This window comes from Pangasianodon hypophthalmus, chromosome 9 (genome assembly GCF_027358585.1).
Source record: "Pangasianodon hypophthalmus isolate fPanHyp1 chromosome 9, fPanHyp1.pri, whole genome shotgun sequence".
Lineage (NCBI taxonomy): Eukaryota > Metazoa > Chordata > Actinopteri > Siluriformes > Pangasiidae > Pangasianodon > Pangasianodon hypophthalmus.
The window spans coordinates 30,141,319-30,154,759 of record NC_069718.1 but is presented as its reverse complement, the minus strand read 5'-3'; the positions used below and the strand labels follow the sequence as shown (position 1 = coordinate 30,154,759).

The window sequence follows — 13,441 nt, the reverse complement described above, 5'->3', positions numbered from 1 at the left end:
CCCCGAGGAACAATTCCACTCATTTTCTTCTATAGGAAAGGAAGAATTGTATAAACTTGTTAAATCATCTAAACCAACAACATGTATGTTAGACCCTATTCCATCTAAGCTACTAAAAGTGGTGCTTCCAGAAGTCATAGATCCTCTTCTGAATATTATTAATTCGTCATTGTCATTAGGATATGTCCCTAAAACCTTCAAACTGGCTCTTATTAAGCCTCGCATTAAAAAACCACAACTTGACCCCAAAGAACTAGTTAATTACAGACCTATCTCGAATCTCCCTTTTCTGTCAAAGATATTAGAAAAGGTAGTATCTGTGAGGATTTCCAGTCAGGATTTAGACAGTATCATAGTACTGAGACTGCTCTCATTAGAGTTACAAATGACCTGCTCTTATCATCTGATCGTGGTAGTATCTCTCTATTAGTGCTACTGGATCTTCGTGCCGCATTTGACACTATTGACCACAACATTCTTTTGAACAGACTAGAAAATTTTGTTGGCATTAGAGGAAGTGCATTGGCATGGTTCAAATCGTAATTATCTGACCGCCATCAATTCGTAGCCGTGAATGAAGAGGTATCATATCGATCACAAGTGCAGTATGGAGTACATCAAGGCTCAGTACTAGGGCCGTTACTTTTCACGCTCTACATGTTACCCTTGGGAGATAGCATCAGGAAACATGGTGTTAGCTTTCACTGTTATGCTGATGATACTCAGCTCTATATTTCTTCGCGGCCTGGCGAAAAATACCAATTTGAAAAAACGGAATGCATAGTCGATTTTAAAAACTGGATGACGAGTCATTTCTTACTGTTAAATTCTGAAAAAAACGTCTCCAGGTTACGTATGTAACCATGGTTCCCCGAGGGAACGAGACGCTGCGTCACAAAACGCTATGGGAACGCCCCCGCGTGACCGCGCTCTGAATCACATGTCTAATCCGTCCAATGGATGGGCGAGACGTCATGGGTGGGGTGACGTAGCGACCCGGAAGCATAAAAGCCCGAGCGGCGAGCCCCGCGTTAGCTTACAGGAAAATGAAGCAAGCGCCGCAGGGACGCCGGAAGTGTGGCACCGAGACGCAGCGTCTCGTTCCCTCGGGGAACCATGGTTACATACGTAACCTGGAGACGTTCCCCTTCAAGAACTCGAGCTGCGTCACGAAACGCTATGGGAACGAGTATACCCACGCCGCCAGACTTACAAGTCCCTGCCTCCAGGAGGAGGCATGCCTAAGGCACAAGGACAGAGGAGCCGGGAGTGGCTCGCGTATCTAGGTCATAAAACCTGGCAAAGGTCAGGGGCGTGGACCATCCCGCCGCGTTGCAGATGTCCTGTAAGGACACACCTGCCAGAAAGGCCTTAGAGGCCGCCACCGCTCGGGTAGAGTGAGCCTTGACCCCCAGGGGACTGGGGAGACCAGAGGACTCGAAAGCCAGAGAAATGGATTCTACAATCCACCGGCTGAGGGTCTGCTTAGAAGCAGGAAAACCCCTCTTAGGGGGACACAAGCAACTGGTCAGCCTTTCTCCACAGGGCAGTTCTGTGGACGTACGCGTCCAGTGCTCGCACTGGACACATACAATTGAGCTTCCGATGGTCGAGCTCCCTGAAGGGAGGAGGACAGAAAGCCTGCAGCATGACCGGCCGTGGTGCCGAGGAGGGGACTTTCGGTACGTACCCCGCTCGGGGGTACAAGAATGCTTTGGCCAAACCAGGCGCAAAGTCTAAATAGGAAGGGGTCACCGAGAGGGCCTGAAGATCCCCCACTCTCCTAAGAGAGGAAATTGCCAAGAGAAAGGCAGTTTTCAACATCAGAAGACGGTCCGAAATCTCCTCTATGGGCTCGAAGGGGGGTTTGCAGAGAGCCTCTAAAACCACGGCCAGGTCCCACGAGGGGACCCGAGATCGAGCTGGAGGTCTGATCCTCAGCGCACCGCGGAGGAAACGTGTCACCCAGGGGTGCCTGCCCACTGACTGGCCATCGAGAGGGGCGTGGCAGGCCGCAATAGCCGCCACGTACACCTTCAGGGTGGAGTGGGTCAGTCCCGCGGAGAGGCGGGCCTGCAAGAACTCCAGCACTGTACCAACTGGGCAGTGAACAGGGTCAAGCCGGCGGTCTCCGCACCAGGAAGTGAAAAGGTTCCACTTCAGGGCGTACAGTTTCCTCGTAGAGGGAGCTCTGGACTGGAGGATGGTCTCCACAACCTCGGTTGAGAGACCGGAAGCGCGGAGTTGTGCCCCCTCAGAGGCCACACCCACAGCTTCCACAGCTCCGGGCGGGGGTGAAGATGGCCCCCCGCCTGTGAGAGGAGATCCCTCCTGATCGGAATCTCCCATGGGGAGCCTTCTAGGAGGGAAATCAGGTCCGAGAACCATACTCGGCCCGGCCAGAACGGGGCTACTAACAGTAGACGAATTCCGTCCCGGCGCACTCTCTCCAGAACTCCCGGGAGCAGAGCGACCGGAGGAAAGGAGTACAGACGCAGCCTCGGCCACGGCTGTACCATGGCATCCAGTCCAAGAGGAGCTGGATGAATCAGAGAGAACCAAAGGGGACAGTGCGACGTCTCCTGCGTCGCAAACAGATCCACCTGGGCTCTGCCGAACATACGCCATATGAGCTCCACCACCTCGGGGTGGAGTCTCCATTCCCCGGGCACCGGCCCCTGCCTCGACAGGGCGTCCGCTCCCACGTTGAGATGACTAGGGATGTAGGCCGCTCTCAATGAGAGGAGGTTCCCTTGGGACCACAAAAGGATCTGGAGCACCAGCCTGTAAAGGGGGCGTGAACGCAGACCTCCCTGGCGGTTGATGTAAGAGACCACCGTCGTGTTGTCGGTGCGCACCAACACGTGGCGGCCTCTTAGGTCTGGGAGAAAGTGTTTCAGAGCTAGAAACACGGCCAGCATCTCCAGGCGGTTGATGTGCCAAGTGAGATGGCGGCCGCTCCACAGACCACGGGCAGGACGGCCACTCATGACTGCTCCCCATCCGGTGAGGGACGCATCCGTTGCTAGCACTACGCGGCGACCAGGAGCTCCCAGGACCGGGCCCTGAGACAAGAACCCAGGTTCTCTCCACACAGCTAAGGCACGGCGGCATCGCCGCGTGACCTTGATCATGCGGAGCGGGTTTCCTTTGTTTCGGAAAAACCCCCTGGTCTTGAGCCACCACTGTAGGGGTCTCGTGTGCAGCAGGCCAAACGGTATCACGTTGGACGCAGCTGCCAATAGGCCCAGCAGTCTCTGAAACTGCTTTACAGTGAGTGACCGGCCTACTGTCGCTCTCGCGACCGCTGTGAGGACCGACTCGATCCGAGCAGGAGACAAACGTGCCTGCATCGTGGTCGAATCCCACACGACGCCTAGATAAGCGGTTCTCTGAGCTGGAGACAGCACGCTTTTCTCGGCGTTTAGTCTTAACCCCAGTTCCTTCATATGGGCGAGAACGGCATCTCGATGCCAAGCCGCCATCTGCTCTGAATGAGCTAAAATCAACCAGTCGTCGATATAGTTCAGTATGCGGATGCCCTGTAGTCGCATAGGAGCCAGGGCAGCATCCACGCACTTCGTGAAGGTGCGGGGTGAGAGTGCTAGGCCGAAGGGAAGAACCTGATACTGGTAAGCTTCGCCCCCAAAAGCGAACCTCAGGAACTTCCTGTGCGGGGGAAGGATGGAGATGTGGAAATACGCATCTTTTAGGTCGATCGTGACGAACCGGTCCTCGGACCTGATCTGAGACACGACCTGAGTGACCGTAAGCATCCTGAACTTCAGTCGAGCGACTGAGAGGTTCAATTGCCGCAAGTCCAAAATGGGACGCAGCCCTCCCCCCTTCTTGGGAACAAAGAAGTACCGGCTGTAGAGCCCTGACTCTCTGTCGTGAGGAGGGACCACCTCGATGGCCTCCTTCCTCAGGAGAGTACGTACTTCCTGCTCCAAAACCAGAGCCTGCTCGGGACCCACCACAGTGGGAAGAACCCCAGAAAAACGAGGTGGAGACGAGCCGAACTGAATTCGGTAGCCTCTTTCTACAGTACGCAGGACCCAATGAGACACATTCGGCAGAAGTTTCCACGCTGCCAGAAAGCTCACTAAGGGAATCAGTCTCTTGAGACTGACCTCTGGTGTAATAAAAGCGGTTAGCTGGGTGCCCTGAGGCGGCGAACCGACATGGGGGAAATGAGCTAACCGCTGCGAAGGCCTCAGGAGAGGCCGTGAGCCTCCCAGGCCCGCTACGTTGCCGGGCGAGAACTGGGAGAGGCGCTCGCCGGAGACCGCTGCGCCCTGAAGCACCATAGGTGGCAGGGTTGGCAGATCGACCTCCTGAGGGCACTGGGGGGACCCGGGCACCGTAAGATGAGGTGTACGCCGCGTCGCCCCAGAGGGGCCCGCCCTCAGAAGCCCTGGGCCAAAACCATCAGGGCTTCTTAGCCGCGGCCCTTCTGGACATGAGGACGGTCCTCAGATCTGCCTTAGTGCCCGAAGGGCCGGGCCCAGAGCGTTGTCACGACTCCTGCTCCCGCCTCAGGGGAGCACGGGAGGCGAGGCTCTGCTTTTGTGCCTCCCTGTAGGAGGGGGCCGTACACGGAGGGGGCTGCCCCCGCCCAGCAGCCCCACGAGCTAGAGAGCGTCCAGCTCTTTAAGCAGGTCGGCCTGGTACGCCTGTAACACCGCCATGGTGTGCAGACACGCACCGACCGGCCTGACCTGCTGCCGTGTACGCCTTGCCTACCAGCGCTGAGGTGGTCCGCAGCGGCTTGGTAGGCAACGCCGGAGCCTTCAGGGACGATGCAGCAGCAGGGGACAGATAGCTGGCTAGCGTCTGTTCAACCCTGGGCATCGCCCTGTAACCGGAGTAGTCCAGCCCCGCCACATTAGCGTAATGGGAAGAAGTGGGGCTGAACAACCGGGCTGAAAACGGCCTATTCCAGGACCTCCACACCTCGGTGTGGAGGTCCGGAAAAAAGGGCAGGCTCCGTGGCGGAGGTGGCGGCCTACTGCGTAAAAAGCGCTGTCCAGTCTAGAGCCCTGAGGCTCAGGCCGTGACTCAGCGGGCCAGTCAATGCTAAGCTTAGCGACTGCCCGCGTAACCACCTCGAGCAGCTCCCCGTATTGAGGAGACTGCGGCTCAGGGTCGACGCTCTCCAAATCGACCTCCTCGGAGGACGATAGGTGGAGCGCCGAGTCCGCTCCCCGGGGGGAAGAAACCGCAGAGCGTGCTTCCGAGCCCAGGGAGGGGACAGTGGACCTGGAGGGTGAGGAAGGAGAAAGGGACGGGCCCGTCTCCATTCCCTCCGCCAGGTCCATCTGCGAGCCCCACGAGCGCAACCGCCGCGAGGCACCGCAGTACTTACCACTATAACGCCTTTGAATGTGTTTACTACGGCACCGCGAGGCAAGCTAGTGAGGGCTCCCTCCTCTGAGCCCAGCGGGAGCGGAGAGTGCGCAGCGGTAAACGCTCGCAATGTGCGCAGCCGGCTCCCTCGAGAGCCGACTGAACATGCTCCGCTCCCAAACAGGCAACGCACAGACCGTGTGTATCCCCGCCCGTAATATATCGCGGACAGGGAGGAACACACAGCCTGAAGCGCTGCCCGCTCTCGCCCTTTGTCTTATCTTTGGCTTCAGGCATGCCGCAGATAAAGCACAAACCAGACGGAAAATAGACAAACAATCAACATAGAGCGCTTGCTGAAAACAGGAAGCTAACGCGGGGCTCGCCGCTCGGGCTTTTATGCTTCCGGGTCGCTACGTCACCCCGCCCGTGACGTCTCGCCCATCCATTGGACGGATTAGACACGTGATTCAGAGCGCGGTCACGCGGGGGCGTTCCCATAGCGTTTCGTGACGCAGCTCGAGTTCCTGAAGGGGAACAGTAGTGTTAATTATAGGACCAAAAACCTCTACATGTAATAACCTAGAACACTGTCTAATACTTGATGGCTGCTCTGTCAATTCTTCGTCGTCAGTTAGGAACCTAGGTGTGCTATTTGGTAGCAATCTTTCCTTCGAAAGCCACGTTTCTAGCATTTGCATTTTTCCATTTCAAAAATATATCTAAATTACGACCTATGCTCCCAATGGCAAATGCAGAAATGTTAATTCATGCGTTCATGACCTCAAGGTTAGATTACTGTAATGCTTTATTGGGTGGTTGCTCTGCGCGCTTAATAAACAAACTCCAGCTGGTCCAAAATGCAGCAGCTAGAGTTCTTACTAGAACCAGGAAGTATGACCATATTAGCCCGGTTCTGTCAACACTGCACTGGCTCCCTATTAAACATCGTATACATTTTAAAATCTTGCTAATTACCTACACTCAAAAAAAGGAATTTTGCTGGCTGTTGCATTTACTTAAGTGCAACGTGTGTTTTGTACTACCTAATTTAATGTTAAATTAAATAAACATGAATAAATCTCATAAGATTTGCTTGAAATTCAACTGCTTAGCTTTCACTTGATTCGATTTTGTCAAAATAACAAGAAACAATCAAGTACCCACGCGCTTCCTGGAAAATGATTACCTTTATCGCGATAACACGTCCCGAGATGAAGATTTGAAATAACGTAAAGAAAACACCTGAGGGAAGCCGTTGATGAGCGCGCACATGGAAAGGTAAGAGCAAATCCTTTATTGTCTACTTGTGAAACTGATCAAAATGCAAAAAAAAGTACTGTGCCTTAATAATATCATCTTATAGGCAGCATATTTCTCCGATAGTTTTATGTTATTTGACCTAAAATAATATTTTACTCGGGGTTAAAAGATGGCAACGTGGTCTACATAGGATTGTGCTAGGGATGAAATGATTCATTCAGTATGTACAGTCCTTTTGGCGCAAATTATCATTGCTAAATGAGATGTAGGCTTGTTTTCTGTTTTCTGTATTTAACATTTGCAGCATCTGCCGATGTGTGTGATATGCTAGTTAACTAACATGTAGCTGATGCTAACAATTAGCTAGCTAGACTTAGGTTAACAAACAGGCTGCTAATATTAACAGTGCTTCAATATACTCGCAGCCTAAGCAGAGCAGCCATCACTCGGCCTACTTTATGTGTAAGTACATGGGAAACTGACCGTCAGTTCCACGTTGGAGTGCGGATATGCAGCTAGATTCAAGCTGATGCTTGCGGTTGTGTGAACCGACTCTGAAGAATGAGTTTGAGTGAAGCAGACTAGACTTCAGTGTGCCATTGTGGTTGATGATAGCCACAGTGTAGAATGTACTTCAATGTCTGTTGCATCTTTGTTGTTATATTTGTGAGTGGTCTTTAGTTTATTGAGGTAAATCACTGAACTCACCTCACTGATAATATTTTTTCTTTCACAGGTCCATCTTGCTATTTGCACAGTAAACACATTCAAAGGCGTTATAGTGGTAAGTACTGTTGCATTTCTTATGCATCAGCACTTTGTGACTTTTGGACATTTAAATACTTGTGCTTGAGTTGTGTATATGGAAATATATATTATATTTAGATTGCAGACTGTAGTTTTATTTACGTGACTAATGAACTTTATGTATGTTACAGGGATAGGTGGTATGTGGAGTTGTAAGGGTTGCACAGAAACTGTATCAAGTAGGTCCAAGCTTTTGCATCACTACAAGTTAAAGCATCCACATTTTGGACGTAGTTCTCGCTTTCCATGTACGTACCATCACTGTCCATGCACATTTAAGACATGGAATGCACTTATAGTCCATCAAAGTAAAATTCACTCAGCAGAGGACACCTCTAAACAGACAGCAATATTCAGCTGCCACCTTTGCGCTTGTGGTGATTTAGCATCAGAGAGGGATTATTTTGCTCATATAAATGCACATCTCAAAAGACATGAGACTGTCATCTGTATGTTTTTAGGCTGTGACTTTAAAACAAACATTTATTGCACATTTAAATCACACAAAAATCGAAAACACTGCCATCACACATTGATTGATTTTAAACCTAGAGTTGTTATAAGTAGAACATGATCTGTGAATGAATTGGTGGCCACTAGTCAGGACTTTGTAGAGCAGTCAGATATTGCCATTCCATCAAATAGTCACTGTCAAACAGAGGACTTGCATAAAATCATAGAGCAAAGATTTGCAGCTGCCTTGCTAAAGTTGGAGCATTTGGTCCATGTACCAAGTACGGCTATTGATGTATTTTTAGAGGAACGTCATCATCTGATTTGTTCTGCACCCGTTCCATTATCTTGTGACACTGTGAGTGACATCTTTCAACAGAAAAACCTCCATGTCGATGAACTTACAATAAGAGATACGGTTAATGCAGTTTGTTCTGGTAATCCTGTGCAAAGGTCTATACAAAAAGGAGGTCCTCTGAGTACAGTATATCTGCGTAAGCAGTACTACAAGAACAACTTTGGTGTTATAGAGCCAGCTGAGTACATTCTTGGGTTCTAAAAACAAAAGCAGTTTCCAATATGTCCCAATATTGAAGTCCCTACAGCAGCTGTTAAGTAGAAGGGAAATTATTGATAAAGTTACTGAGGGACATCAAAGACAGGAAGGCAAATGTTCTGTAGTGTCATATCAGTACAGGTCCTCAACAGACGGTTGCCTCTTTAAGGAAAATGGTTTCTTTACTGGAGAAAGGCCAAGGATTATCTTAAGTTTTTATGTGGATGATTTTGAAATCTGTAACCTCCTCGGCACCTCGCGTAAGAAACACAAGCTTTGTGCTGTTTATTGGGTATTAGCTAACTTGCCTCCAGGGTCTCATTCCTCGTTGTCATCTAGTAACTTGTCAGTTTTGTGTAAAAGCGATGACATTAAAACCTATGGATATGATAAAATCTTTGAACCTCTTCTAGAAGACCTGAAAACTCTGGAGGGGCAGGGTGTTTATATCCCGCTGTTAGGTGAGTCAATTAAAGGCACAGTACTCAGTGTAGTGGCTGATAACCTAGGATCACACAGTGTTGCAGGATTTATGCAGAGTTTTTCTGTGGAATACTTCTGCAGATTTTGTACAGGAAAAAGAAGTGATATTCAGGTACATTCTGTTGCTTTCACTTTGAGAACTAAAGAGCATCATCAGGCCCATGTCAAACAAGTGCAAGATTTAGGAACAAATTGTTTTGGAGTGAAAAAGGAATGTGTCTTCACAAAAAATTTCTCATTTTCCTGTCATCTTTGGCTATCCACCTGATCTTCTCCATGATGTTTTTGAGGGTGTAATCCCAGTAGAGCTAGCTCATTGCTTGACTGTGCTTATATCCAAAAAGTATTTTACATTAGTTGATCTGAACAATGCCATTCTTAAGTTTCCCTACAAATGGACTGACAAGACGAACAAACCCCATGTAGTGTCCCGAAGTTTTTCCAGCACAAAAACAGTGGGAGGAAATGCTCATGAAAACTGGAGCCTGCTCAGGTTCTTGCCTTTTCTGGTTGGGCCACTTGTACCTGAAGATGAGCCTGCGTGGCTTGTTCTCATGGATCTGAAGGACATAACAGAGCTTGTTGTTGCCCCTGTACATAGTGATGACTCGCTGGCCTTTTTAGAAAGTAAAATCATAGAGCACAGACAGAGATTCAAAGAGTTGTTCCCTGACATCAAGCTGCTAACCAAAACACCATTATTTGGAACACTACCCCCAGATGATTAGGCTGTTTGGTCCAGTTGTTGGGCAGTGGACGATGCGCTTTGAGGCTAAGCATAGCTTCTTTAAGCAAGTTATCAGACACACAGGGTGCTTCAAGAATGTCCCCCTCTCACTGGCCTCAAAGAATCAGATGATGTTTGCTTACCATCTGAGCTCTCCATGTCTGAGAAGTCTGACCTAGAGGTCTCAGCTGTACCGACTCTGCCAGTAGACTTACTCAAAGAAGAGATAGCGCAAGTCATCAAGCAACAGGTCTCTCACACAACAGAGGTTCACCTTGACAGTGTGTAAAAGTCAAGGGCATAACCTATAGGAAGGGAATGATACTGGTCCACAAGTCTGTAGGTGGATTGCCTGAATTTAGTGAAATTGACCAAATCTGTATTTTACAAGAGAATGTGTTCTACATTGTCAAAGAGCTCTGTGGTTGGCACAGAGAGCACTATAGAGCCTTTGAACTCAGCACAGCACCCACAAGAAGTTTCACTCTTGTGACAGTCAGTGAACTTCTTGATACTTATCCACTAGCTGACTACAGGATTGGAGCTACTCGCATGGTGACTTTGAAAAGGCATATTGAAATACAAGGTGGGCTAGCACCTGGGAACGGTCTTGTCTACTTTGTTAAAAGGGAAATTCAACCTGCACCATATTTGCAGATGCTTTTCTAGATAAGTAATTGAAAAGTAGGCTTTAACCTCTGAAATTTAAATGTGAAACAATGGATATCTGATTTATAATCTTTTTGTATTTTATGTGTTTGAGCAGAGTAAACAGCAGTGAAGATGGGTACACCTATGATCCTTAAAATCATCCTGACCGATGGCAGCTCTCAGAGGTTGACACTTTCTCATGGACTACCTGCATCTATTGATGACCTCATGGTTGAAGTAAAGAAACAGTGCGGACTTCAAGGCAATTTTAAACTTCAGTTTATGGATTCCTTGTTTGGAAATGATTTCCTTAACCTTACTTCAATTTCAGAAGTCCAAGATAAAGGCACACTTAAAATAATTGATATGTCAAGACCCATCTCTATGGAGCATGATGAGAGGCCATCTGATCATAGTCATGTACAGTCACAACCATTCAGCATTTCCTCTGCAAGTGACCATTCGCAGTGCAGCTTTTGGAGTCAAAAAGGCAAAGCGAGCAGAGGTTAACTTTTGCCCAACATACCCATCAACAGAAACTGAGGAGAGTCTGGAGGCCATGCAGAAAAGTCTACTTCTAGATGTAAAGAAGAGGAGCAACAAAGAGGTTGTGAAACTCAAGATGGAAAGGACTTTCGCACACAGAAGACATGAAGTTGTTCGTGATGCACCAATGGTGGAGGATTTCATGGCAAGGTGGCCTGCTCTGTTTGAAGTCAATGAGGTAAGATGTCAATTATATTAGGTTTTACATCTTTGTTTTGCTGTTGAGTACACTGGCTAACTGCTAATATACTTGATTGTATATTCATCTGTGCTTTATCTCCCTCCTACACTATCTCAGTTGTGTGACTGTCTGATTCCCAAATGATTACCATTTGGGTCTGATTTCTTTGTCCATTATTACATTTTTAGATCAAGAGAATTCAAGAGAATCACCACTGTCCCACTTCAATCCAAGTTGCTGTCTCAGCTGGACCTTTACTCTGACAAACTGATGAGATTGTTCAAAAAGAGAGGAGGACAGCTAGGGGAAAGACTCAAAAGAATCAATGCTCAATTGGCTGATGTAAGTGATTCACACACTCATTAGAATTTAACAGCTTTTTAAAATATGAATATTTCTAGCATTGTAGAGAGGATATATTAGTTGCCATTTATTACATTGGCAGGGACGGCATACAGATAGTACAGCAAACCAGGGAGTACAACAGTGCATTTATTTTTTTTAAGTTTCTCTTGTTACTTAGGTGTCTCATGGTGTGTCTTTTATGTCAGTCTACTTCCTACATGAACATAGGAAGTAGATGAAAGCAATGCTAGTAAAAGTGTAAAAGTGACCATATGTGCTGTATTAAGACACACAGAATTTTTTTTTTCAGTGTAATGATGTAGATGCTGGACGAACATGTATCATTAAAGGACTCTGTATCTACATGAGTGAAGACCCAGAAAACCTGATACAGGAATATGTGGTATGTACAGGAATCAGTGCTTACTTCACCCCTTATCTCGCACTCCACTTTTGTTCTCCCACTTCATCAATTGAAATGATTCTTTTTTTTTTCTTTTGATAAACTATTAACTGATCTTTTTCTTACGTTTTATACCTTGCAAAATCAGTAGTGTTTATTGGTTGCCAGTTAAAATGGCTTAATAAATTTGAAACATGACTTTCAATTGGCTGGTTGAGAAGGACAATTACTTTATTTATAATTACTTTCAATAAAGAAGGTGCTCCTGTCACACTTTGTTTTACATATGGATCTTAAATGTCCTCACGAAGACCAAAACAGTCTGATGCACTTGTTACACCACCACATCACACAGTCTCCACTCTTCTTCCAATTGTCCAGTAGGCCCTTTTTTAATTAATTTTTCAATGGACCTACTTACTCAAGACATCTCTTTTTTTTTTCTCCACACTGCTCTCCCAACAGACTGCTGCATAAAAAGTAAGTCTGCCATGTATGATATAAAATTTGACAATAGGTCACTTTGATTTGGTGGTGCTTAGTCGGAGACAGGTTTTTGGACTCCATTGAGTTTTACATGATATCTTGTCTGTTTTGTACAGGGCATGGATGAAGATGCCATCAAGGAGGCCATTGAAGACACCACTGTTGGAATTTATGTTCTCAAAGAATATGCTTCAAATGATGAACCAAATGACATTGGAATTGTACTTGAAGGCATCAAGGTGTTGCAGTGTCTGGATAATGCAGCATTAGCTGTGGCTATGCTGTTCGGACTGATAATATGCTCTAAATCTCAGCTACCCTGCCAAACTTCGCTACACCTTTGAGGTTGTCCAAAAGATTTTTATGGAACTGGATGGACATAAACTTTCTAACAAAGCACAAACTCTGAAAAACAGACTAGTTCAATGAAAGAGTTACAGAGTCTGAACTTTAACACAACTAGATGGACATTTCATAAACACTTTAATTGTTCTTAAAGGCATTGCTATATTATTTGCACTTTTTTGTGAATCCACTGTAAGTTTACAATGTTTTCTTTTATGAAGCCATTACTGTATGTTAACAGGTTTGTAACATTTTTGGTTTGCTAAGTCAGTAAAACAGTTTTTGTATTTGCTATATTGAATAATCTTGACAGCAGCCCATTCAGGGTTATTCCTTAGCAAAGTTTGTTTACACAGGGTTGTCTTTTTAAACCCATTTGAAATGCTTCAAGCACTGTGAAATTAGGTAAGAGTTCTAATGTAACCTTTATAACAATGCTCCTTTTGCCTTATTCACTTGTTTGTGATGCCATGTTTGGTTTATTTCAGTGAAATAATTTTTCTTCAGAATTCACTTTGTAACACTTCACACTTGCATTTTGCATTTGCACACACACAAACCATGGAGTTTTCAAATAAGCCTGAAGGACTTGATTTACTGGATCAGGTGTGTTTAATTAGGGTTGAAGCTAAACTCTGCAGGGCTGTGGCCCTCCAGAAACTGAGTTTGACACCCCTGTTTCAGAGTTTCTCATTAGGACTATTTTTAAGTGCTAAAGACAGAAAAGAAGCCGGTAACTTGTTTATATATAGTTTAAAGAGCTGGGATATATTCACAAAAGCATCTAAGAATGAATTAGCTGATGCAAAGTGCCTTCTGAATATAACAAAAGGAAATGGCAATGTC

The 13,441-nt window shown here is 46.7% G+C and overlaps 1 protein-coding gene and 1 long non-coding RNA gene across 2 annotated transcripts; one reads left to right on the top strand and one right to left on the bottom strand.

Annotated features, from left to right (window-relative positions):
- Positions 1-2,014: 2,014 nt before the first annotated feature.
- On the bottom strand, positions 2,015-4,055 carry LOC128318754 (uncharacterized; the record flags this gene model as incomplete). The annotated part of the gene is made up of 2 exons (XM_053236584.1): positions 2,015-3,251; positions 3,498-4,055. Coding segments are annotated over 2 exons (1,650 nt in total), but the record flags the coding sequence as incomplete, so codon positions are not given.
- A 2,202-nt stretch (positions 4,056-6,257) lies between these two features.
- On the top strand, positions 6,258-10,662 carry LOC128318795 (uncharacterized). The gene is made up of 3 exons (XR_008302229.1): positions 6,258-6,630; positions 7,349-7,396; positions 7,551-10,662. It is a non-coding gene; the product is annotated as an uncharacterized LOC128318795 (long non-coding RNA).
- Positions 10,663-13,441: the final 2,779 nt, after the last annotated feature.